The 27,824-nt window shown below is 36.3% G+C and overlaps 2 protein-coding genes across 7 annotated transcripts in view; one reads left to right on the top strand and one right to left on the bottom strand.

Moving 5' to 3' along the window:
* LACTB2 (lactamase beta 2) overlaps nucleotides 1-7,493 on the bottom strand; it is a 30,497-nt gene extending 23,004 nt beyond the window's left edge. For both annotated transcript variants that reach the window (XR_006652881.3, XM_024572297.3), the window contains exon 1: nucleotides 7,266-7,493. Coding sequence is in view for 1 of the 2 variants with exons in the window: in XM_024572297.3 (XP_024428065.1) it covers nucleotides 7,266-7,387 (122 nt within the window). In the remaining variant the exon portion in view is untranslated. The remainder of the gene's footprint in view (nucleotides 1-7,265) is intronic.
* Nucleotides 7,494-7,665: 172 nt separating this feature from the next.
* Nucleotides 7,666-27,371, top strand: XKR9 (XK related 9). Of its 5 annotated transcripts, none has more exons than XM_053929541.1 (5): nucleotides 7,666-7,712; nucleotides 9,491-9,590; nucleotides 13,416-13,959; nucleotides 23,372-23,592; nucleotides 26,687-27,371. In XM_053929541.1, the coding sequence occupies exons 3-5, from the start codon at nucleotides 13,688-13,690 to the stop codon at nucleotides 27,313-27,315; spliced, it is 1,122 nt and encodes a 373-aa protein (XP_053785516.1). In that variant the 5' UTR covers nucleotides 7,666-7,712; nucleotides 9,491-9,590; nucleotides 13,416-13,687; the 3' UTR covers nucleotides 27,316-27,371. The 5 variants fall into 5 exon arrangements, with proteins under 5 accessions (XP_053785516.1, XP_045037573.2, XP_024428291.2 ...); XM_045181636.2 differs by lacking the exons at nucleotides 7,666-7,712; nucleotides 9,491-9,590 and adding exons at nucleotides 12,887-12,968; nucleotides 13,166-13,216; XM_045181638.2 differs by lacking the exons at nucleotides 7,666-7,712; nucleotides 9,491-9,590 and adding an exon at nucleotides 10,392-10,583 and having other exon boundaries at nucleotides 13,780-13,959.
* Nucleotides 27,372-27,824: the final 453 nt, after the last annotated feature.

Genomic DNA, 27,824 nt, shown 5'->3' with positions numbered 1-27,824 from the left:
ACAAGGTTTTACAGGTGAATTCTGCCAAACATTTAAAGAAGAGTTGATATCTATTCTTCTCACACTATTCCAAAAAATTGAAGAGGAAGGAATACTTCTAAAGGCATTCTATGAGGCCAGCATTACCCTGATACCCAAACCAGAAAAAGACACTATAAAAAAAAAGATAATTATCAGCCAATATCCCTGATGAACTTTAGACGCAAAAATCCTCGTCAATATATTAGCAAATCAAATTCTACAATACATTAAAAGGATCATACACCATGATCAAGAGGGATTTATTCCAGGGAGGCAAGGATGGTTCAATATCCACAAATAACCATTATGATACACATTTACAGAATGAAGGATAAAAATCATATGGTCATCTCAACAGATGCAGAAATAGCACTTGATAAAATTCAACATCCATTTATGATAAAAACTCTCAACAAAGTGGGGATAAAGGAAATATGCCTCACCATAATACAAGCCATATATGACAAATACACATACTCAATGGTGAAAAACTCAAGGCTTTTCCTCGAAGATCAGGAACAAAGCAAGGATGCCCACTCTCACTACTTTTCTTCAACATAGCTTTGAAAGTCCAAGACACTGCAATCAGACAAAAAAAGAAATAAAAGGCATCCAAATGGGGAAGCAAGAAGTAAAACAGTCCCTATTTGCTGATGACATGATACTGTTTATAGAAAACCCTAAAGACTCCATCAAAAAACCATTAGAACTAATAAATAAAGTCAGTAAAGTTGCAGGACACAAAATTATTACACAGAAATCTGTTGTATTCCTATACAATAACCATGAGCTATCAGAAAGAGAAATTAAGTTCCGGCCAAGATGGAAGTGTAGGTAGACACATTTCACCTTCTCGTACAACCAAAAGAAGGATCACATCTAACCTCAAAACAAAAAACAACCAGAACTGCCAGGAAATTAAACTGTATGACAACTAAGTCTGACAACTTAGGAGTTAAGAAGAAACATTCATCCAGATGGGCAGGACAGACGGAGATGGGGTCCTGGGTTGGAGATGATGGGGTGTGGCAGTGGCTAGATGGTGGCAGTGGCTGACAGGATGGGTGGTCCCACATTCATGTGTGGTGGATAAAAATCAGGAGGGACACTTGGGGAAGGAGCAATCTCAGACCCAGGCCATATTGCACAGCCCAGTGTTCCAATGCCAGATGATAAAGCCTCATAACTTCTGGCTGTAAGAATCAGTAGGGGTTGGAGCAGTGGAAGAAACTGCTGGTCTCTCAGGAGAGTCCATTTAAAGGGCTCCCGCTGTCTTAGAACATACTCAAACCCACCCAGCCTGGGAACCTCCACAAGGCATATTTAATAGCTAGAGGGGCACCAGTCACATATGGGAAGTGGGTGAAGTGACTGGAAATGGGGTGAGTGCTGAGCAAGCGTCATTGTTCCCTCTCTGACCCCTCTCCCACATACAGTGCCACAAAGTGATGAAGATGGTTGTCCCCATCTGATTAAATAATAAGTGATATTAGTTCATTATCACTAAGCCTTTATTAAATTAAATGTTAAAGGGAGTTAAGAAAAAGAATAAGATAAAAACTATGAATAGTAAAATGACAACAAACTCACAACTATCAACAACTCAATCTAAAAAATAAAAAAAAAACTAAGCAAACAACCAGAACAGGAACAGAATCATAGATATGGACATCATTTAGAGGGTTATCAGCAGGGAGGGGGAAGGAGGTAATGGGGAAAAGGAACAGGGATTAAGAAGCATAATTGATAGATATAAAATAGACAGGGGGAGGTTAAGAACAGTATAGGAAATGGAGAAGCCAAAGAACTTATATGCAGGACCCATGGACATGGACTATGGGGCAGGATTGCTGGAGGGAAGAGAGGTGCCAGGTGGGAGGGGGGAAAAGGGGGGAAATTGGGACAACCATAAAAGCATAATTAATAAAATATGCTTTAAAAAAAAACAATGAGTAGCTCAGAAGACAGCACCAAGGTACTTGTCTTTCTGTTGTTTGATATATTTTTCAAGGTAATATTTCTTACCATTTTTTTTCCAATTTTTAAAACAAGCTCTGGCCAGTTTTATTAAAAAACAATTTTGTATGAAAATAAAAGGAAAGAGAAATTAAGAAAACAATTCCCCTGACAACTGCATCAAAAAGAATAAAATCCTTAAGAATGAATGTAATCAAAGAGGTGTGCCTTGTTCTCTGAAACCCAGAAGACACTGATGAAAGAAACGGAAAATGAAACAAATAAATGGGAAGATATTCCATCCTCATAAATTAGAAGAATTAATATTAATATGTACACTACCCAAAGCAATCTATGGAGGTAATGCAATCCCTATCAAAACAACAATGGCATTTTTCACAGAACTAGAACAAATAATCCTAAAATTTGTATGTAACCACAAAAGACACTATACAGTCAAAGGAATCTTGAGAAAGAAAACAAAGCTGGCAGTATCATGCTCCCTGATTTGACTACAAAGCTACAGTGATCAGTAGAGTATGGTATTGGCACAAAAACTGACATACAGGTCAATGGAACAGAATACAGATCCCAGCAATAAATCCTCAATATATGGTCATAACGTACAAACAAAGGAGGCAAGAATATACAATAGGAAAAAACGATCTCTTCAGTAAGTGGTATTGGGAAAACCAGACGGCTACATGCAGAAGTATGAAACTGGAACACTTTTTTATACCACATACAAAAATAAATTAAAAATGGACCAGAGACCCAAAACCATAAAATTCATGGAAAACATAGGCAGTAAACTCTTTTGACTACAGTCTTAGCAATATTTTTTGGATCTGTGTTATCAGGCAAGGTCAACAAAAGCAAAAATAAACAAACAGGACTACATTAAACTAAAAAGCTTTGTACAGTGAAGGAATCCATCAGTAAAATAAAACTGTCAACAAAATGAACAGGGAATCTACTGACTGCGAGAACATCTCACAATGTAACACCTTACACTGACCAACATAGCACTTTAAACTAACATTTGGTGCTGTCACATATTTATTACCCTTTGATCCTCAGATCAACTCTAGGGAGGTATTATTATTTATTATTATTTTATTTTATAGAAGAAACTAGTCTTCAGAAAGGCTAAATGATTTGCTCTAGGCCTCAGCAACAGGTGGTACTGGGAAGCACTAAATACTCAGATACAAGGTCCAGGGACTTCTCCATTCAAGACATACTGCCTCTCTGGTGGAAAGGTACTGCTTAGCAAGCACAGAGAATCAACCCTCATGTGGCATAAATGAAACTCCAGCTGTAAATTGGAAAAACAATGTTCTCAGTTTCCTCCTTAACATATAGCAATTCTCTCAATAGTGTCTGTGAATGGTTACTGCAAAGGATTACAGTGTCATTTCTACGTGGGCTGGTTGACTTTTGTCTTCATGGCTACAGACAATACCCCATTTCAGGAGGTCATTTTGCAAGTACAAGTTATACTAATAAAGGGAACAAGAGTGCAGAAGAATCTGTACGGGTCTGTGACAATTTATTCACTAGATCACAGTGCTTAGCACACAGGCAAACAGTAACAGTCTGCTATGTGAGCAGAGAAAAAAATTCTCCAACTGATGGAAATTAGTGGAATCAACTTCCTCTTTTAGGTATTTTATATCAATTTTAAGATAGTTATTAAATGGATTCTGTCAATTTGTTGTCATTCTTACAAAATCATTATTAATTTTCTGAGCACTTACTATGAACCCAGAATTGTCTGGATGTTATGAGAGAAGCAGAGGTGATAAAAATAATAGCTAATATTATTGTATGCTTCCCACATGTTAGAATTTGTGAGGTGCTTCTGATAAGATTTTTCATTTAAATTTCGCTGAAACCTCATAACATCCTTATGAGGTAAGTACTATACAAGCCTCATTGTATAGATAAGGAATCTGAAGCTTAGAGAATCAACTTTCAAAGTCATAAGCCAGGACTGGGATCTAGGTAATCAGAGTCCAGAGTCTTAACTTTATTCCACTGGATTGCCTTGTACTATTAATAGGAAATAGCATACTTGCATTCAAGGTATTTGCAATTTTGTAGTAAAGGTTAAAATTGCAGCTTTTTAGAAGTCCTTAGGCAGAGAAGAAACCTTGACATACTCTTTGGAAAGTTTGGCTATTATTTGTCCATTCAAATGTTTATTGAGTAACTATGTACTAGGCATCATAGTAGATCCCGCTGTGCTTTAGGGAAATTCATTTGGCATCCATGGGCTAATCAGAATAAGGATGGAAGACCAGCTAAAATTGCAGTTATCCAGCAGTCCTGGAATCATAACAAAGAAAACGAGAGAATGTGGACAACACTCATTTATTGAGAAAATACTGTAATTCCTGTACTATGTACAAGGAGCTGTGCTAGGTGGTGGGGATATAGTAATGAATAAGCCTTCACTGAGGCTTATTTTATTGTGAATAAAGGTGGGAAAGGCCATTAAGCTTCTTCTTACCACCCCCCCCCCGCCCCACCACAAAAACCCATTTTATTATCAAGATAAGGGCCATGAAAAGTATGAGTGCTAAGGCAGTGGATTACATTAACCTAACATAGTCTAAGGGTTTAGGGGAGGCTTCCTTGAGGAAATGACATATTGACTGAGCTCTAAAGGATGAAGGAGTTTATACAGGTAAAGAGGACATGGACAGTTAAAGAGAGAAAGGCATGGATGAAGGTCCTGAGGGAGAAAGGATACAACTCATCTGGCTGAGATGGGAGAGAGGTTTGTGATCAGGATGATAGATGGGTAGCAGCCAGAATACACAAGACCTTCTTTAATTTTCATTAAAAAAAATACCACTCTGGCTACATGGAGTAGAATGGATTGAAGAGGGACAAAAGTAGATGAAAAGTAGTCAGTTAGAAGCTATTTTAGAAGCCTAAGCAAGAGTTGTACTGGTGTACTTACTGGTGGACTGTGTGACACCAGTAGAAATAGGGAGATCTTAATGGCTTGTATATTTGTGCAAGAAGCAAAGAAAAATGTCAAGGAGTATACTTCAATATTAGCCTTGATCAAATTTAAAGATGGTTCTGTTTACCAAAGCATGGATGACTGACTGGAAGAGGATCAGGTTTAGTGGGAAAGCCCATGAGTTCAGTTTGGGAAATAAGTGCGTTTCAAGTGGTTGCAAGTCATCCAAGTAGAGATTTAAGAAAGCAGCTGGCTACCCTGGTCTGAAAATCAAGTTTGGATTTTGTCTGAATTGGGGCTCTAAATTTGGGAGTTATTAATAAACATACAATAGGTGGAACCAAGTTAGTAGACAAGGTCACCTAGGTAGAGACTACAGCATGAGCACAGAAGACTAGGATTGCATCTTGAGGAAGTCAAACACTTAAAAGAGCTGGTAAAGAGAACAGTTTATAAGGGAGACTGTAAAACAGTAGCTAGAAAGTAAGAAGAGGCCAGGAGGAAGTGGTGTTGGCAGACCAAAGAGTGGTCAACAGTGTCAAAAGATACTGAAATTTAAGTAAGATGGGAATGGAAAAATGCCATTGGGTTTAGTGACATAGGAGCCACCTGTGATCTTAGAACTGTTTTGTGCAGTGGAAGAGGTAGATATCAGAAGCTCTTACTTGGACACAATCAGTATTCATTTCTAGCCACCTGATTTCTACGTTATACAGAAGAGTAACCTCATCTGTACATTAACTTATTCTGGCTCAACTGTATGGACTCATCATAGATAGCTCTCGTATACATGTGAGTGATTCCACCGGCCATTCCACTCCATGAGTTCATGGGAGTAGTAGTACGAACACTGTAAGAGGGGAGACATGAATTTACTCTTCCTTTCGTCAGTTTCAGGTTATGTCCCTTCTACTACAAGCACTTTGCTAACCCGAATGTGATTCTACTGTTTAAAGATACATTATGTATTTTTCACACAACATGGTCCCCTAAACACAAGCCAACTTCATCTGGTTGACAAAGGAAACCAGCCATCTGTTTCATCACTAGGGGAAAAGCAGGCTATGTTGAACTTACTGAGAAACAACACATTGATCTCCAACATAGAGACGTTCTAGGGTAATTTTGACTATACGCAATTTTCATCTTAGGTACTGACTCGAACTAGTTTAAGAGCACACACCAGAGATGAAAATACCTATGGACTTCCGGGCATGAGGGAGTCCTATCCAAGATAGACTCTACCTTAAACACCAGGTACTTTTTTTTTCTAATTATCTGTCCTCCAAGATTCTGGAGGCAGCCTAAAGCTTGTGTACCTAACTGACCCTGCCTTGTTTGCTGTCGACTTCACCTTTTGCCTGCCTGACTTGCAATACTTCAGTTGCTTTATCCTGTTGCCTCTGACTGACATGCTGGAAAAAAGGCAAATACAGTACTGCACATAAATACAGGTCCTGCACATCAAAACTCAATATACTACACATACTAAACTGTGTTTAGTGTTCAAGTTTACTTTATTAATTGTAACACGTCTTGATGGCACAATTAAATTCTACGCTCAAGGAGAACAGTATCTTATTTCTACTTTGTATTATCTAGGTTATACTAAGTACACAAAAATGGCCCCACGCAGTTATTGTGCAATACACCACATCTCTCCATTTCTGCAGAAAACGGAATGCAGCTGAAGAGAAAAAAAATCTTAGCAAATATATATATATATTTATATATATAATAACCTAAATAAGGCCACACAATAGTAACAAACAAAAAATAGTAAGCCCTTCTTTCCCAAGGGCAGTGTGAGGGCTTTTCCGGTTTTCAGCAATTCGGCAGCAAGAAAACCCTGCTCTCTGCTGCCCAGTTACGAGAAAGACCTCAACTGAGTTAACCGCTTTTGTGAAGAAGTTACACTCGGGGCAAAACGCGAGTGAAAAGTCAGAAGGTGAGCCCTGACAACGTTTTCCTGGATTCTTAAAAAACTCCAGGCGATACTCATTTCTCAACCATTTAAACACGCTCACCCCGGTATTCAACGTCAAAGTAACTTGGGTTTCAAAAACAATACGTTTTGTTTCTTTAAAAAATTATTTCTCCCCCAGCCAGTTGTAAGTTAGAGAGGTTATCATCGGATGGTCGTGATTGATGGGAGGTACGCGACCGGGGCCTCTGTGGATGGTTCTACGTGGGGCTGCCCCGCCAGGGGAAGGAGGACGCAAACCCGTCCGAGGCTAGCAGTGCTCAAAGTCCCAGCTCCGCGCGTTCGGCGGCCCAGTATTTTTTTGGCGAGGGGGTGGGGGACGTTTACCTGGGGCCGGTCCCTATCAGGTAGGTGTTGGTGCCCTGCAGGGTCATGGGACCCGGGTTACAGCCCAGGACGCGCACCACCCGACTGGACAGCCGCTCGATGCGTTGCAAAGTGGCTGCCATCTTCGCTTAAGCCACTGTAGCGGCGTAGCTCACGCTGTGACCGCAGCACAGCACGCGTACGTAGGCCCAGGGGGAACCAGCAGTCACCTGACTGCAGGCGGAGAGGGATCTGCCTCTTCGCTAGGGGCGGGGCCAGAGGTCACGTGCTGCCGCGCGAGGGGGGCGGGTGACGGGGCGGGGAGTGATCACTTTCTGAGCTGGGGGCAGGGCCAGAGGTCACGTGACGCCGCACGCGGCTTTGAGAGCGAGGGAGTTCGCCCGCGTGGAGTGTGTGGCGGCGTGAAGCGAAGCGGGGTTTGAGTGCTGCCCCTTGTCATAGAGCAAGGTGCCTTCCCAGGAGTTTGTTTTGGGGCGGGCGAGAGACATGTTAACCTGGGAAATCTTGTGATGGAGCAAAGGGCGGGCAGGTTGGGGGGGTAGATAGTTCTAAGTCCCGGGAAGCAGGACTCCTCCAGTTAGCATGGGTGTGTGTGTGTGTGTGTGTGTGTATATGTAGTAACCTGTTCACAGCTGTAAGTAGTATGTACCAAGCGCTTTTCATCTGCTAAGTGCTCTTTAGAAATATCTCATTTAACCCGCACAGCAACAATTCCTTCCTGTGCTACTACTGGCCTGCCCAGACTATTAGGTCTGCCTTAGACTAGAGAACTAGGTTTAACACATTAGCCATCCCAATGTTAGCTACCGCTCCCAATTAAAAAAATTGACTTACAGTTTACCTAAAAGAAATTGTTCAGATCCTATGATCTGTTTCATTGAGTTTTGACAGTTGTGTGTAACCACTCCCCCGAAAGAGATGGTAGAATATATCCAGTATCCCAGCCCTCTTCTCAAAACAAATGAGGAATTAACACACGAGATGCCTGCAGTTATAAAATTTAGTACAAGCAATTTAACAATTTTTTTGCAGGTGTTTCCGGAGAAAAGGCTATATCAGTTTAATATTACAGGTTTCTTAAAAGGCACACCTGTATTATGTGTGACATATTTCTTTGCCTTGTGTAGCAGAGATGTACTTTTAATGGCAAAGTGTTGCAAAAAACTTCACTGAAATAATCATGTAAATTATCCCCTTTGCAAAGGGAAGGCAAGCAATATGCCCTTTAAAACATGCGTGGAATAATCATCAAAATTCCCTATGTCAGGAATTGTCAACTCACCAGTATTTATGTACTTGTGGCCATGGATAAATGGTTATTCAGGCAGTGATCCACCTTCGTCTTCTCTCATCCTCAGAACTCTGTTGGAAAGTCAGCAGACCCTTGAGAAGAGAGTGGAACAGTAATTTCTGGACCATAGTACTCTTCCTGAGACTCATAGGTAGCTCTTTATCTCTTAGCTTTTTATTTTTTTAAATTAGAATTTCCTTTGTGCTTACCATTTTGATTTCATTTAATTCACTACCAGTTTCTTCATTTGGCAGATGAAGAAATGGGCCCAACAAATAATTTAAAAGTTAAGTGATTTGAGTAGAGTCAAACAAGTAGACACTAGCAGAAGAACAGGAACAAGGGTAGATAGTGAACTTGGTTCAGATAAGTTGAAATTGAGGCGATTGTGGGATATCTTGTAATGATATCTATAGATAATTGGGTATGTGTGTTGAACTCAGAAGGGAGATCTAGGCTACAGATACAAAACTGAGTTTTTGTTGACAGGTTTAGCGATGTGACTTGAAGGTTAATTTCCTCTCCAGGAAATAAGACCAAAGATTTTTGCATTCTGTTCAGGTATATTTACAGTCGCTTATCATTTGCCTGCAACATGCAAAGTATTCTTGTAGACACATTGTAGGGGGTGTTAAAAATGAAAGATGTGTCCTGTCTGGTGTGGCTCAGTGGACCGAATGCTGGCCTACAAACCAAAGGGTTGCAGGTTTGATTCCCAGTCAGGGCACATGCCTGGGTTGGGGGCCACGATTTATTTATCTCTAAAGATAAATAAATAAAATCTTAAAAAAAAAGATAGTTGGCTTTTTCTAGATGCTCATAACCAGAAGGGAGAAACACGTGACCTTTTTTTCCCTAATATTTATTTTTCCATTCATGCAATGCCAGCTAGATTTTTTTAATGCTTACCAGAAAATATGTTCATTGATTTTAGAAAGAGAGAGGAAGAGAGAGAGAAACATCGAAGTGAGAGAGAAATATCAATTGGTTGCCTCCCCTAAGCACCCCTACCAGGGATTGAACCTGCAACCCAGGTATGTGCCGTGATCGGGAACCTAACACGCAACCTTTTGGTTTATGGGACTGATGCTCCAAGCAATGGAGCCACACTGGCCAGGGCATACATGGTCTTATTTGAATGTATATTTGGGTAAATGCTAGAAAAGAAGCTAAAGTGATGGGATTGGAAGGAGAAAGGGGAGAATCAGACTGATTAGGAAGATCTGGGAAATTTTAAAGGTTATGGGTTTTGAGCTGATTCTTAAAGGATTGATAGAACTTCATCAGGTCCCAGGGGTGTCCAGCCTTTTGGTGTCTCTGGGCCACACTGGAAGAAGAAGAGTTGTCTTGGGCCACACATTAAATATATTGCGACACATAATCACAAAAAAATCTCATGTTTTAAGTAAATTTACAATTTTGTGTTGGGCCGCATTCATAGCCATTCGGGGCTGCAGGTTGGACACCCTGGTAGATGGAGGTAGAAGGGCATCGTAGACAGGCTTGGAAATAGAAGACATGTAGTGGGTGTTTTTGGGAACAGAAACCAACAATCGTATGGCCTTGGGGTATAGAATTTGAGAAATACACAGTTTGAAAAACGTGGGTCTAAATTAACGATACTTTGTAAATTCTTTGTCAGAGTATTTCAAATACAAGAATCTCTTTAAAACATGACTTGTTCACTTGGATATGCTGTGAGGCAAATTGTACTTTCTTAAAACTTAATTAATAAATACAGTAAAAGCTTATAACCTAGTCAGCCTGTAAAAGGACCCGTGTTATTCCCCTACCCAATGTGAGGGTTATAAAAGGTTGTACTGTAGTCACGATGAATCACTCTGCCATCACTAGATTAGAAGATCCTACGTATGACTAACAGCTGATTTCAGTTTCATTTTAGTCTTCGATCTTAAATGTTTCCAAACCCTTTAATGATACCTGTTTCCAATGAAGAAAAAAGATTCCCAAGATAAAGATTTTCTGGAAGAGACTCTGAGTTAAGGAAGGCATTTTTTATTTGGCAAGTAAGTGTATATTTTATGTGTTGAGTCTGGTGAACAAATGAAAGTTTGTTAGTTTTTACTTTTAAAATATCTGCTTTATTGCAAAGAGATCATGTACAGTGGGCAGAGGTTATATATTTTGGCTGGCAGCCAGGAAGCCACACAGCTGGGCTCACTTCTGAATGAAATCGGATTGAAACTGTTCTGTTAAGGTAGTGTCACAAGTTCTCCCGGAAATCAGACTTTGTAGGTGCTATTATTTCTCATAAGATGGTATTGGGATAGTGATCAACTGTAGGGATAAAAATGAACTGTGCTTCCTACAAGTTATACAACTAAATGGTTAATGAAAGAGCCGCGGGTCCTCTTTATGAGAGCTGCTGTATTTATTATCACCTTGCTGTGTAGGGTTTCTTTCCAGTCGGCATTATGTCCTGCCTCACTAAATTAGGAATATATAGAAGTTGTCATATCAGATTAGTCTGTTGAGTCTGATATTCTACCAATAATGCAATTAATAAGTTTCTTAGAAATTACTTTTCCCATCTTATAAAACTGTTAGTGTTTTCCGTATCCATGCCAGGTAAAGGAAGCTCTCTTTGTGGGAGAGTGATTAAGAAATGAACACATGGAGTGCTTAGGTATTATGGTCTGTACTTTTAAGGAAATCATTTACAATTAAAAAAAGATTTGCTCATCAGAGATAACTCACGTAAACACCCAATGTCTCTAAACCTTAGTTTTCTGATCTGTAAAATGGGGCCAATAACACCTTACTCATAGGATTTTTTAGGATTAAATGAAATAATATATGTAAAACACTTCACATGTAGTAAACACTCAGAAATGATAGCTACTATTATGACTATCTGTTCTTCCAGTATATGTGCAATGTTTTTTCCCTACATAGGAAAGCTTACGAAATTGCATTTTTTAGAATGATGTTCGAACAGACCTTGGATACACATTAAACACAGCCAATAAAACCATGCTAAGGAATCTCTGCCAATATTTTCTGGAACCTTTGTTTCTGGAGGACGTACTCAAACTGTAGTACATTACACTTTTGAACTAGGTGTTCCTTCCACCTGGAAAGCTTTCCATATGATATCCACGTGACAGGTTTCATTACTCAAACGTCACCTTCTCAGTGAGGCCTGCCCTGACCATTCTAATTAAAATTGCAACCCATCATGTGCCTGCCTGTACTCCTAATCTCTCTTAACATGCTCTATGTTTTTTTCCATAGCACTTATGTTAGCACTGGGTGGTTTAAACACTAGAAATTTATTTTCTCACAGTTCTGGAGACTGGAAATCCAACATCAGGGTGTCTTTCTTGATGTAAGGATTAGAGGGGGACATTTTATATGCAACAATTATTTCTGTTCCAGGCACATTGTGTAAAAAAAAATTGGGACAACTGTAATAGCATAATCAATAAAATGTAATTAAAAAATTAAAATTTCTGCAAAGAGCTTATGTATATTTGTGTACATTTGTGAATATTTCCCTAGGCTTGATTCCTAGATGGAATTGATGGATCAAAAGCATGTTAAATCTTTTCATGGCTATTGTACCTTTATTAAATATATTTTTAGCAGCTTTGTAATATTTCATTTTACGAATCTACTATTTACAAATTCCTTATGCTTACACATTGAGAATGTTTCCAAATTTTTGCCACTATAAATGGCCCTATGGTACATATCTTTGTGAGTAGTTAAGCTTTTTTTATTTCATTTTTTAAATGTATATAAAAATCCCTTATAAAATGTGTGTATTGACTGTACATATACACACATATAAATATATATAGATATAGCTCAAGAATTGTTACTAATAAAGATGTATAATCAAAAGTGTTTGGAGCGCTGGATGCTGTGGCTCAGTTGGTTGGAGCGTTGTCCTGTAGAGCAAGAGGCCAGTCAGGCATGTACAGAAGGCAACCAATTGATGTTCGTCTCTCACATCAATGTGTCTCTCTCCCTTCCTCTAAAAGCAATAAAAAAAATATCCTCAGGGGAGAATGAAAAAGAAAAAAAGTGTTTGGAGACCATTTATGTGTTGCATTCCTTCAGGACCTTGATAGTTATTGATTTCAAAAATTACAAATGGTACTAATTTATGGTCATATGTGACTTGTCTTAGCAGATACCTGTATTTTAATAGAGGGCAGTGATTAACCTGGAAGAACCCATCTCCAGTGAGTTTCAGACTCTATTTGGCAAGTAGATGAGAGTTAGGGTAGAGGAGCTTTTTCCAGGAGAAGCATATCTGAGAAGAAACTTAGGTTTGGAGGCGTTAAGTCCAAGATCAAGGTGCCAGCAGATCCAGTGTCTGGAAAGCACCCACTTCCTGGTTTGCAGAGTGTTATCTTCTCATGCAAAGAGTGGAGAGACTTAGAGTAAGCTTTTTATTTTTTATTTTTATGAAGACTTTATTTATTTATTGTTAGAGAGAGGGGTAGAGAGGGAGAAAGAGAGGGGGAGAAACATCGATGTGTGAGAGGTATATCAATCAGTTGCCTGTCACCGGGGACCTGGCCTGCAACCCAGGCATGTGCCTTGACTGCGATTGAACCAGCAACCTTTCTGTCCACAGGCCAGCACTTAATCCACTGAGTCAGCCAGGGCAGGGTAAGCTTTTTAAAAGGTAAGTAGGCTGAGAGGAAGTTGTCAATTTGTTAGTATGCTGCCAAGAATTTTTTCCCCAACATTATTATAAGAACTATATTTAGTGGCAATATATGATTTTTTTTTTTAAAACAGAGCTTTGATAAATTCACAGCCTTGGGTTTTTAAATATTATACTCCAGAGTTTTAGAATCTTATATATGTATGTTTTATTTTAGGTTTTGTCATCTGCAATGAAGATGATTGTGAAACAGAAGATTGAATAAAGCCTTGTAATATTGAAACTAAATTAGAGATTTAGGAAAGAAGGTTAAAATTAGTCACTTTGATTTTAGTGTTCCAATTTCATATTTATTCTTCTAAATAGATTTAGGGAGTAGAAGATAAAATTCAGTTCTGTAGTAAAGGATGAACTAATACTTGTTCTTTTTTTTTGTATGTGTGTGTTTAAGAGAAGAAAGTAGACAACCAAAAGCGATAGTGATTCATAATGAAATACACTAAATTGAATTTTATGATGTCAGTTCTTGGCATTATAATCTATATAACTGATTTAATTGTGGACATCTGGTTATCTGTTAGGTTTTTCTACGAAGGACAATATGTTTTTGGTGTTTTAACAGTAAGCTTTATGCTCTTTGGAACACTCGTGGTCCAGTGTTTTAGTTATTCTTGGTTCAAGGCTGATTTAAAGAAAGCAGGCCAAGAAAGTCAGCATTGTTTTCTTCTACTTCACTGCTTGCAAGGAGGAATTTTTACAAGGTGAGCTTACACTTTTGATCATAAATGCTATTTTTCTTTTATCCAAATAGAAACTACCTTTCAGTATAGGTCATCAAATGTACAAAGTTCCCCTATTTGCATGCAGCACAAAGGTTACTTGCTCTGTATTATTGGTACTTGTATGAGTCATGGCTGTACTGCCAGAATTCCAGGTTTATTAATAGAATGTTTTAGTTTACCTAATTAAGCTACTTTTTCTGATATGTACTCACCTTTTATGAGAAGGAAAAAGACTCATTTCTGTGTCTTATGATCTTTTGTTTTGTATTCTAAGCCTGATAGTGCAAATATAGCCTATTACTTGCAACTCTGTTAGAACACTTAATTTGACTAAGTGAAAAATTTACTGCTTGGAAGCCATGTGGTTAAAATTTGGAAGCCATGTGGTTAGCTGGTACAGAATCAGGCATAGAACTAAAAACAGCCTTACAAATCATGTTCAAAACCTTATTTTACTAGTGAAAAACTAGAATGTAAATAGGCTCTCAGAATTCCATGATTCTCTGTATACCTAATTTCATATGACCTTTTCATTATTACCTTAAGCGATTTAATTTTGTTAAAAGCAATATATATGTATATATATAAATATAAGTACCTTAAAGAAAAGAGAAAAATTAAAAATATATTATGAGGATAACATACTTTTTTGTTTCAGTTACATTTGGAATTTGAACTATTTTAATAGCCTACATAAAGGTTAATTTCTGATTCTGTCCTGTTAAAAAGCAACATATTCATGATGATTAGTTGAAAGCATTAAAATTTTTTTCAGGCTTTTTACATGTTAATTAATAATAATAAATGCCATTAAATTTGTGTGGAGATTCATACTTTTCAAAGTATTTTCACATACTTTGTCTTTTTAAAGGCAGCGTTTTTAAGGTTATAACATGTAAGAGAAACAAAATATGCAATGAGAAAAAAGTACAGGTTTTAAGGAAGCTGGAAAGTATGTTAGGTGTTCATACTGGAAATTAGTTTTGAAAATGTGTGTTCTCAATCAGGTGAAAATGTTTAAAAGGATGGAATAAAAAAGTTCGTGCTGATAAACATATATGTGTAATAAATAAGATTTAATGAATATTCTTTATGAGTAATAATGAGAATTATGTAGTTATGATATCTGGACAAGGATAAAATTTACCCTTGCAGAGAGATTAGAAATATGGTAGATTCTTTGTTATTTGCCATTCTATAAATGTAAAATTTTCATATCTACAGAATGATTTTCATTGATGTTTCAAATGACTTGAAGGTACTGTAAGACATTATGTTGTGAATGATGAATTGTATTATAAAAGAAATGCAAAATTGCCTTGATTTTCATTGTCTTTTGACATCTCTAGTAATTTTTGATTGAATGTTAGACATTGTATATAAAAAATTATAGAGTCTTCAGGTAAAACTATTTTACTTTTCTCTTGTGGTCATTTATAGTAAGCATCAGTCTACTCTTGGTTTGCTCCTGGAGTGCAACCTTCTAGGGCACTGAGAGCCTGCTGTGGTCTTGCTCCTTCGACATGTCCTGAATGCTCCTGGTCCTTATCTCCCTGGCACCACAGGACTGCCAGAAATTCTGCTTTGCTTTTTCAAGACTTTCTGCTTAACTTTTAGCCTTTATATTATAGTTTCAAAATTTGGCAAATGTTTTGGGGGAAAAACTGGCTGCACTTTTGAGATCCTTGTCTTCAGTCCTACAAGATCTTTAAAACCACTGCTATTCTGTCTGTTTTCTAACAACAGCTCTCTGCCTGGGAAATACCCACATTTTCAACATCTTGTCCCAAGTACAGAATCAGCGAGTACCTTCAGGCAGCAAGTATCTGCAGAAACATTAGCTTAGTTTCCAGTTTCTTTGGTTGTTTTGGCAGGAGTATTGGTCTATTCCAATATGCTATATCCTACATAGAAGCATAGACCAATCTTGAGTTATCCCGTAATGTGCAGTCTTAAGTTATTCCAACTCCAAAGTTGAGAAGAACCTTAATTTCTCTCATAAATAATATAAAGACCTCAAAACACTTGAATTCCATGTATTGGTACCATGTGGGTATTTTAATTTTGTGTTTAGTCAAAGTAGATCATATTTTTGTGTCATTATTTCTGTTTTATATACTTACATTTTATTAAATTTTGATTATGTTTAGCCATATATTTTTACTATTCTCTTTATTTTTTATTGCTTCTTGAATCTCAGACTTTCTACTCAGGATCACTTTTCTTCTGCCTCCCTGAGGCTGAGAATTGCATCTACTGGGAGTCTGTTGGTGAAGCCATCTCTCAATTTTTGGTTGTGTAGAAATGTCATCATTTCATCGTCTTTCTTGAGAGATATTTTAGTGGCTTTGGAATTCTAGATAAGTACTTGGTTATTTTCTCTCTTTGTTTTATATTCGCTTGTCTTTGGTTTTCATTGTTTCTCTTGAAGTATTAGGTGTCAGTCTTTTAAAAGTATTTTGTTTTTTTATTTCCTCTGGTTGCTCTTATACTTTCTCTCTCTCTCTCTCTCTCTCTTTCTCTCTTTATATTAGTTATATTATTTTATTTTTTATTTAACTTTTTTTAATTTGATTTTTTCCTTTATCTTTGGTGTTCTATGTTTAATTATGATATATTGTGGTATAGATCTATTTTTCTAGCTTGGAATTTGCTACTCCTTGTGATTCTTTAAAACTTATCAGTTCTGCACAAGTCTAGTCATTACTTTCTAACATTTCCTTTACTATATTTCTGTTTTTTTGACTTTTGAGACTGCAAGCAAATGAAAGTTAGACCTCTCATTGTATCTAACATGACTTTTATATTTTAGTTATTTTAAATTTTTCTTTTTTGACTATGGCACATTCTATGTAATTTTTTCATGACTTTTATTACTAGTACTTTTGTTGTGGTCAAAATGTAAAACTAACCATTGAGCTTTAAATTTTAATTATTACAATTTTTATATTGAGAAGCTATATTTAGTTCTTTCAAGTGTGCTGTGTCACTTTTTATAGTTTCCTGTTCACTGCAGATATTTCCGACTTGCCATTTGTATCTTTAAACATAGTAATAAGCATAGTTGTTTCATTTACAATTTCAACATCTGAAGCTTTTTTAGGTTTGTTACTACTGGCTTTGCTTTTACTATTGGGTACTCATATTGCCTTGTTTTCCTGGTTTCAGTGATTATGTTCTGGTCATTGCCCTTGAAAAAATTAATTGTCAAGCCTTCACCAAGTCATCTGTAGAGGCTTTGATTTTATTCTTAGGAGATGTCTAGCGTTTCTGTAAGATGGGATCTACACTTAAACTCATGGCTTGAGGTGCTTCCTGATTCAGTCTTGAAAGGTTGTATCTTTTTAGAAATTTTTGCATTTCTTCTAGGTTCAATTTCTTCTATGTACTTGAGGTTTACTTTGCTTCTCTTTTTCTAGGTCATTTCTATAGAACTTACATTATTACTATTAACTCTCTTTTATTTTCTAATAAAAGCATTTAAACTATAAATTTCCCCCAAACGTGTACATTAACTGTATCCTGGACATTTTGATATGTTATGTTTTTATTACTCATTAGTTCAAAATACTTTTTAGCTTTCCTTGTGATTCCTCTTTTACACAAATGTTAGGCTGTGTTTAAAATTTTTTTCCGGTATTTGGAACTTTTGTAGATATTTTAATATTAATTCCTAATCATTTTTCTTTTTTAAAATATATTTATTGATTATGCTATTACAGTTGTCCTATTCCCCCCCCCACTCCACTCCATCCTGCCCACCCTCTCCCTCCCACATTCCCCCCCTATAGTTCATGTCCATGGGTCATACTTATAAGTTCTTTGGCTTCTACATTTCCTATACTATTCTTACCCTCCCCCTGTCTATTTTCCACCTATCATCTATGCTACTTATTCTCTGTACCTTTCCCCCCCTCTCCCCCTCCCTCTCCCCTATTGACAACCCTCCATGTGATCTCCATCTCTATGGTTCTGTTCCTGTTCTAGTTGTTTGCCTAGTTTGCTCTTGTTTTTGTTTTAGGTATGGTCGTTAATAACTGTGAGTTTGCTGTCATTTTTACTGTTCCTATTTTTGATCTTCTTTTTCTTAGGTAACTCCCTTTAACATTTCATATAATAAGGGCTTGGTGATGATGAACTTCTTTAACTTGACCTTATCTGAGAAGCACTTTTTCTTCCCTTCCATTGTAAATGATACCTTTGCTGGATCCTAATCAATTCCATTATGGTCAGATAACATACTCTTAAGATTTTGATTCTGAAATTTATTTAGGCTTGTTTTATTGCTTAATATATGGTTCATCTTTATGATTTCATGTATACTTTAAATATATGTGTTCTGCTGCAGTTTGTTGGTTGGTTGTAGTAATTTAGAAATGATATTTAGTAAGTGTAGTTGATAGTGTTGTACATAGATTCTATATTCTTATTGTTTTTTTTTTTTTTTTTTTGCTCAGTAGTTAGGTGTTTTAGGACAAGTGGGTAGCCATTTGAAAGAAGTTATGTAAACTATAATTGAACCTTCATAGGAAGGTCAGACTTAGCTCATGCCCTAGCATATGATCTTGAGAAGAATTTAGACTGCTGTGTGATGAGGGTGAAATTTTCAGAAGTATATTGATAGGAACGTAGAGAGGGGTACTAAGAGAATTTTAAAATTTTGCAGGTTATGTTTTTATCCTCCCAGTGTTTGATTTAACAAAATATGGGCTCAATTTCTTCTGGCCAGAAGGAAATCTGAAAGAATAAACTGGAGGAGTTTTGTTTCCAGAGTAGCACTCCCCCTGCCAGTGCAAATCACAAGGACAAGAAAAGAGGTGGGTTTTTTTTGCCATATAAATAGGCAGACTACACAGAGATTGTAGAAATAGACCAGAATGTAAGAGGAAGCAGTAGCCAATATGAAGAATAAGGTTAAAAAAATATGAAGAATAAGTAGCCAATAAGAAGAATAAAGGTTAAAAAAAAAAGTAAAGGTTTTGATTAACTTTAGAGTTGGAATAATTTAAGATTACATGTTATGGACTATACTTCTACGTAATCAGACACTGGATAAATTTCAAACAAATCAAGTAGCATGGGGAAAGTTTGATTTCTAACCATAAATAAAATTCCATAAGCTGTAAAAATTATATATTTGACTATTAAAAATGCATGTCAATAACTAAAAGTGATACTCCCCTAATACAGACCAGAACAAAAGCAATTCTAAAAGAAAAACAACATTAACAGGGGAAAATATTTGCAACTTATAACAAAAGGCTAGTCTTCTAATATTTAAAGAGCTTCTGAAGTCAAAAAGGTCATGTATCCAATAGGAAAGTAGAAAATAATAAGGATAATTCATAGAAAAGAATATGTGAATGGCTCTTAAGTTCTATGAAAGATGCTAAACCTCATTTATAATAAAAATGCCAGTTGAAACTTTACTGAGACATTATTGCTCACCAGATTGGCAAAAATCTTAGTGATAGTATACTCTGTTGTTAGGGCGTGGGAAAACACGTGCTGTCATACTTTGTTGATGGGAGTGTGGACTGGTCCAATCCCTGTGGAGGGAAGTTTGACCATATTTCAGATGCATATACCTTTAGGGCAGAGGTTCCCCTCTGGGAATTTATCATACATGTAAAAGGACATATGCACACAATTTTTTAATGGTAGCATTGTTTGTAATAGCAAAATATTGGAAACGATTTGAATGTCTGTTGATAGAGTTTATGGTATATCTGTGCAACGGCAATACTGCATAGCTATTACAAAGAATGGTAAAGTACTTCTGTACGGAAATGGAAAGAGCTCCAAAATGTATTCTTCAGTGAAAAGACAAGGTGTAGCCAGCAGGTATAATATACTGCAATCTATGTTAAAAAGGTGGTGAAAAGGAAAACATATTTTTGTTTGCTTGGATACGCACACAGAGACTCTAGAAGGGTCTGCATGAAACTAGCAATGGTGGTTTCTTGTGGTCCTGGGGGAGGATGAAAACCAGGTAGTTGGGTAGTAGAAGTGGAATTAGTTTTTTTCACTGAATAACTTTTAGTGTTTTTGATTTTTGAGTTATGTGAATTTTTTGCTTATTTAATCAATTAAAAAAAGGAAAAGAATAATTGAATTAGGTTGGCTATTAGCAAAAATTCCAGGTAGATAAACAAAGACACCTTCCTCTTTTTGTCTTTTTCTTTTTCTGTATATTTTCTTAGTGCAGAAAGGGGCATAATACTGAGACAAATAGTGAGAAGTAAGCAAAATTAAAACTTCATAAAAATGGGCCAGATTATCTGAGGATTTGTTCAGACTGTGGAAAACTTTGAGATTTGCTTAATTATGGATTCATTTCCCTAGAGAATAAGGAAATTGACTTTGTGTTGGTAGATGAAAGACAAAGCACATCAACATGTATTATTTATCAGGTATATGTGTCTATTGCTATTAAGTATGCTGTTTCTGCTCAGGGGTCTTTGGAGTAGAATATTTCATTTTCCAGAATATAAATTAGATGACACTTCTGCATCTCCATTTTATGCATCATTTGTAATAAAACCTCTCTCTTTGCCAAAGGAGATTTTTCCTTTGATCGATATATGATAGGCATTTCAATTGCATATTTAAAATATGGAAGTTATTTTTCCTCTTTTATCTTACATGGTTAAAAGAAGTTCAAGTTGTATAAAAGAGTAAAATGGAGATTAGTCTCCTGCCTCCCACAGATGTCTAGGCCCTTTTTTATAGAGTTTCTTAATAGGAGTTAAATAGTTGAACCTTCCTTCCTATGTATTTTTCTATTTACCTATTCATTTATTTTTTAAAGTATATTTTGTTGATTATGCTATTACAGTTGTCCCATTTTCCCCCCTTTATTCCCCTCTGCCCTGCACCCACCTTCCCACCATCATTTCCCTACCTTACTTCATGTCCATGGGTCGTACATAGAAGTTCTTTGGCTTCTACATTTCCCACACTATTCTTACCCTTCCCCTGTTTATTTTGTACCTACCATTTATGCCAGAAGTCCTATTTTTCTATTTAAAATGCCTTAGAGAAAGATTATCTAGTACTGCTAAAATATCCTAGGGTGCAATATTTATGAAACTTTAGGATCTGGGCCTTTTTCTTCAATCTCTAAATATTAGGGATTTTCCTAGGTATCTTGTTGATTTCTCATTTAATTTTGTTTTGGTCAGAGCACACTTTATATGATTAGTCTTCTTAAACTTGAGACTTGTTTTATGGCCAGCATATAGTGTAACTTGGTGAATATTTCTTCTGTATTTGAGAAGAATTTGTAATTTGCCATTGATAAGGATACTGTTCTACAAATGTAAATTAGGGCAATTTGGCCAGCAGTGGTATTAAAATCTTGTATATTCTTACTGATTTTATGTGGGGGAGGACCTATTTTTCCTTTCAATTACTGAGAGATGAGTGTTAAAATCTTCAAGTAAGTTTTGGGATTTATCTTTCTCTTCCTTTACATTTGACAATCTTTGCTTCATGTATCTTAAAGCTTCACAAAGTTAAAGAGTGATATGGTAAGGTATCTGGTGTTGAGAGGGAGTGGTAGTAGCAAAGGCAAAAGCCTTTATGTTGGCAGAAACAGCAAGAAGGGAACACTGGAAGTGTGGGAGGAATTAGGTAGAAAGGTAGTGACAGTAGTCTGTGCAGGAGGCAGATTACGGAGGGACTTAAAAGATATGGTAAGGATTTGGGTTTTATTCTAAGTGATGGAAATCATTGGAACATTTTGAACAGAGGAGTGACATCAGAGTTATGTTTAACAGGTTCAGTGTAGATGCTGTGTAGAGCGAAGAATGTGTAAGAATCAGGAGTAGAATCAGAGACCAGTTATGAGGCTATTGAAGTAATCCAGGCCAGAGATGTTGGCTGCCTAAACCAGGTTGATGGCAGTGGAAATGATAAGTGTTTATATTTGGGCATATTTGAAGTTAGAACCAAGGAACCTACTCATATCCAATTTTTATAGGGTATGAGAAAAAGAAAGGAGTTGGAAATTATTCTCATGTTTTTGGTCTGAGAAACATGGTGAATGTTAGTACCGTTTACTGAAATGGAAAACACTAACAGAAGGAGCAGGTTGAAACAGGATATACAGGGGTGGGTAAAAGTAGATGCACAGTTGTGAGTACATGAAACAGAATTTATTCTTGTTTTATTATCTATTTATTGTATTTTTTGTACTATTAGTCTTATTGTTATTATTTTGTATCTTTACTTATGATTTATCTCTTAGGAAATAATGGCTGGTAATTTAACCAATGATCAACGAAAGCGGAAAATTAAAACTACTTTTGCCCAACCTTGTATATCCACTGCCCTTATTTTATATATGAGGAAACTGAGGTGTAGATTAAAAGTTTTGATAAATTTTGTGCTATAGTCCTGGTTGCTTTATTCCTAGACTCAGATTTTTTCTAAGTAAGTATCTCAATCTTAGATTAAAAAAATTAAATTAATTTTCTTTGCATGATGATGACTTATGCTCATTTTAAAATTCTTTCAAAAGAAGAGCCTGAGCAAGAGTGCTCTGAGATTTTATGTATTTTCTAGGATGGTAATAGTCAAGGAAGCTAGCACCATGCAGAAAATGAGAAATCGTTTTCTGGATTAAATTGAAAGAAGATTCAGTATCATCTTCAACACTGACACTGTCATAAGGGCACGTATCTGTCTTACACGTTAGATAGATCGCATGAATTGAGAATTGCAGTTTGTCTTTCAGTAAGCAGTGGTTAGGACTAGGCATCATAAGATCTTGGTTCGGACTCTACGTCTGCCCTTTACTCTCTGTGTAACTCTCAGTGAATCACTTTGCTGTATGCAGCCTTAGTTTCCCCAGCTGTAAAATGGGAATAATACATACTCATCTCACATAATTATTGTGAGGGTAAAATGAGATCATATAGTTTTAACAGTGCTAGCACAAAATGGAACATCAAACGTGAACTAAAAGTTTATGGAGTCCTACCCTGGCCGATGTGGCTTGGTTGTAGTGTTGTCTAGTAAACCGAAAGGTTGCAGGTTCAATTCCCTGTCAAGGCACATGCCTAGGTTGTGCATTTGGTCCCTGGTTCGGGCACATACAAGAGGCAACTGATCGATGTTTCTCTTTCACATTGATATTTGTCTCCCTCTCTCTCTCTCTCCCTCCCCCTTTAAAACCAATAATCATGTCCTTGGGTGAAGATAATAGAAAAGTTTATGGAGTATGAATCTCAATAAAGCAACCATGAGAAGAAATTTGTTGTAGAGAAAGTTTGTGGGAAAAATCTGTACTTAAACACATGCTACTTGAAAAAAATTATTGTGTATATAAACATACGTGTTATAAAGTATATATTACTGAAGATAAATGTTCATGTTTACTTTACAGGTATTGGTTTGCCTTGAAAAAGGGTTATTATGTGGCTTTCAAATATAGCAGCAAAACCGATAACTTCATAGAAGAACAAGTTGATCCACATAAAGAAGCTATAGATAGAATGACTGATTTGAGCATGCTCAGGCTATTTGAAACCTACCTGGAAGGCTGTCCGCAGCTTGTTCTTCAGCTCTATGTCTTCCTGGAACATGGTCAAGCGAATTTCTGTCAGTGTAAGTCATTCTTAGTAGCCTTTGGTAGATGTATGCCCCTGAGATCTTATGTTAGCTACATAACTCTTTGGTAGGTTTGAGAATTTTTATATTGTTTTTATTTATAGAATTATTTATTTTTTAAAAAGAAGTACATGATTTAAATATTCAAAAATATATAAAGACGTGTTGTCTTCTTCCCCCTTCATTCCATTCCTTCCTGTGCCCAGAAAGGACACCATTGTCAGTTTTTTGATGCTTCTTCCAGAAAAGTTTTTAAAAAGCCTATGTTAAGTCATTCTCTTTGTGTGTTTTTCTGTCTCTCCCTCTCTGTTCCTCCCTCTTCCTCTCCCTCTCTCTTCCTCCCCACTCTTTTACAGAAATAGTAACATAAGATAAAACCTGCCTTTGTTTTATGCATTTAACAGTACATCTTGGAGATCCGTCTGTAGCAGTACAGAAAGAGCTCCCTCATTCATTTGTATTACCTGCATATTATTACAAATTATGGATATACCATGATTTATTAAGCCCCTTTTTATGTTAATTTAGGTTGTTTCTAATATTTTACTATTGCAAAAATGGTGCAATGGATAATCTTATGCGTGAGTCATTTTGCATGCTTGAAGTATATCCATAGGGTAAATTTCCAGAATCGGAGTCATTAGATGAAAGTGCAAATGGTACAGAACTCATGAAAGTTGGCCAATATGTTGCTCTATTATAGCATATCTCCTTATTAGGGTAAGATATTCAATTTTAAAGGACAGTTTGATATTTCCATTAAAAAACTTTTAATGGGTGTTTGATTTGAGATGTTAAAAAACTTTTTTTTTTTTGGTAAATGATAGTTTCAGTTTTCATTAGTGACTAAGGTTGCAAGCAGACTTGGATTCATCTCAGAGGACCAGATTGTCATCTTTCTTGGAGTTCCCACTACACTAGACTCACCTGTGAGATCAGTTCGTTCCCCTGAATAGTCTTACTGTTCCTAATTTCCCATCAACCTCTCGATTGTAGCCCCTCCTAATATGATTATTTTTACTTTGATCAGTAAGACACTGCAGTGAATGTACTGTGTATGAGACCTCTTTTTCCTTGTGATGCAAATAATTTGTGGATTGGGACCTAGGTGTTCTGTGTCATATAGTTACTGAAACCAGAAGTTCAACATTGCAGTTTATAGGCTGGCTTATGACAGATTTGCTGGTGATTTCAAATAGTTCATAGCCTCTAGATCAGCAGTGGGGTCCAGTGACTGTTATCTTCATATTATGGTTCTACACTCATTCTTTAGTTTCTCCTTGAAGTAAGAAGTTGAGGTATTAGATAAAAATAGCAAAAAATGAGAAATAATCTAATTGTCTAACAATAGAGGAACTGGTAAATAAGTTATTGTACACTGTTACTATAAAACATTATGTAGCCAGTAGAAATAGTGATAACTTTTAATGACATAGAGTAATTCTAAAATAAAATTCAGGCAAAAAGCAGTTTATAAAAGTTTCTATCAGCATACTTTTAAGGATACAAAGAAATTACTATATAGAACAATGCCTAAATAAAATATGAAAAATGTTAACTATGGCTGCTTATGAGTAGTGAGATTATGAATAAATTTATTTAATCTTCTCTGTACTTTTCTGAATTTCCATATTTTTTCCAAATACCATGTATTGTTTTGACAATCAAGAAGAATAACTCAAAATGTTAAAAAAAATAAGGCTATGTGCAGAGGTACTTCAGAAGACTGAACATATTCTTTTATCTTTGCTCCTTCCTGAAATCACACTAATAAGGAGAGTAAAGGAGTAAAAATACTATAAATCCACAACAGCAAAGAGAGTACAGAGTAGAATAGCAGATTAGAAATATCAACAACTTGATTGTGGGAGAAAGGGGGTGAGCAGGGCAGGGGAGAGCAATGGGGGAAAAATGGGGGACAACCATAATTGAACAACAAAAAGAATTAAAAAATATCAACAACTGTTTAGAAGATGGAAAGCAGATGAAAAACTTAAGTTATTCAAACCAACTTTACCACTGAAAGGCTAAATTATTTGAATCAACCCTCCCTCTGAAAATATCTACAAGTGTTGGATAAATATTTTCAGAAGCCTGCATAATATAATCTAATATAACAGGCCAAAATATGCATTAAAGTAGGAACTCAGAAGGGGTGAGTGGGACTCGGAAGGCATTTATACCCTGAGGTTTTCACAGAAACTGATCACAGCAGATTCAGTTTTGATGGTTTCCTAGGGTGTTGAACTTCTGGAAACAAAACTCAGGGTCCTCACAAGGGAGGGATGTCTGGTAGAAAATTCTGATCCATAAAGCTGGATTAATGAACTTTCATGGCCCTTTGTCAAAATACAGTCACATTGGTCAACATAGGTGTAGCCTGGATAAAGTTTTATAAAAGTCTCAGTTTACACAGTGGGATTAATGACCATGCCTTTCTAAAGTAGTAATGAACTTATTCTTCTGTTATTTGTTGGGAAAATGATGGGGTAAAGATGTCAAAACTATGGAAATTTGTAAGTTTTTTAGAACATACTTATTTGACCCATCATCTTAAAGACCCGGGGAGTTGAGCTTGTTGATACTCAACTCATACTTATGTTAAATTCCCCCCCTCCCCTTTATGCTGTTTTAGGGAATTAGGTATATGTCTAGGGTCGAAGCTCATGTAGTGTCTCAGAGAATTTCCAGAGTATGTAGTGTTCACTACACCAGTTCCTCAAAAAAAATGTGTCCAAAATTTGTTCAATTTATTTAGAATCTTGAAACACAGTCTAGTGCATTGGTGAAGTGAACTAACTTTGGACTTGGGCAGATTTAGATTCAAATCTCAACCATCTGCACTTGCTAGCTGTATAACTTGGGTCAAGTAATATATGTTCCCCAAGCACTAATTCTTCATATGTAATATGAGAATATTAATATATATATATATATCAAAGAATTGGGTGAGATGAGTATATGAAGTGCCTGACATGTTTCTGGGTGTGTGTAAATACAGACAAAGCATGTATGGCATATAGTAATTTAATATTGCTATTATTTTTCCTATAACAATGTATCTTCTAAAATTTTTTTGTTTGTTTTATAGATGCAGCCATCATGGTCTCTTGCTGTGCTATCTCTTGGGCGACTGTTGATTATCAAGTAGCTTTAAGAAAATCCTTGCCTGATAAAAATCTCCTGAATGGGCTCTGTCCCAAACTTACATATCTCTTTTATAAGTTGTTTACATTATTATCTTGGATGCTGAGTGTTGTACTTCTTTTTTTCATAAATGTTAAGATTGCCTTATGTCTATTGTTATTTCTTTGGTTTTTAGGTATATTGTGGGCATTTAAAAACCAAACTCAGTTTTGTGTTTCCATGAGTATGGAGTTCTTATACAGGATTGTTGTTGGATTTATTCTTATATTTACATTTTTTAATATTAAGGGACAGAATACCAAATGCCCAATGTCTTGTTATTATATTGTAAGGGTACTGGCAACATTGGGGATATTGATTGTGTTGTGGCTGTGCCCACTTTCTATTTTTAATTCAGACTATTTTATACCTATCAGTATTATTATCGCTCTTGCTTTTCTCCTTGGAATTATTCTTCTTATTGTTTATTATGGGACTTTGCATCCAAAGAGAAGTGAAGAAATGAAACCTGATGAAATTGATGGAAAACCACCTCAAATAGATTGTAGAATGAAGTATTTCCTAATGGAATAAGTTATTTATTTATGAGAAATATTTTCTTATTTTTTGTTTCATTGATTAATAAAGAAAATGTGTGTATGTGTGTGTTGTTTCTTAGTTTTGCTTTCTTGAACTTGAGGTCAGTTTGGCACATTATTTATGAATGGGAGAGTATATTAGTATATTTTTATTATTTAAATTAATTTCCCATTTGGTTTTGAAGATCTTAAGAACTTAGATATATTTGCCTGTTGTCTGGCAGAGTAGCCATTTTGAGCCTGAATTGGAAGAAATGGTTTAGCTCCCATAATTAGAATGCTGGAATTGAGCTTTCCTTCAACTTTCCACCCATTTTCCTGAAGTAAAACTGAGGAACCTATTGTGGAGAACTGCAAAGGGAAGTGAGCAGAACACTCATTCTTCTCTCCTGTATTTTCCTTGATGCAGTGCATATATTGTGTTGGAAACAGACTGAGTTGAGGAAAAGGGAAAGGAGGGGAAAAGGGAAAGGAGGGGAAAAGGGAAAGGAGGGGAAAAGGAAA

The sequence above is a fragment of the Desmodus rotundus genome, chromosome 8 (genome assembly GCF_022682495.2).
Source record: "Desmodus rotundus isolate HL8 chromosome 8, HLdesRot8A.1, whole genome shotgun sequence".
Lineage (NCBI taxonomy): Eukaryota > Metazoa > Chordata > Mammalia > Chiroptera > Phyllostomidae > Desmodus > Desmodus rotundus.
This window is presented reverse-complemented; position numbering and strand designations above follow the sequence as displayed.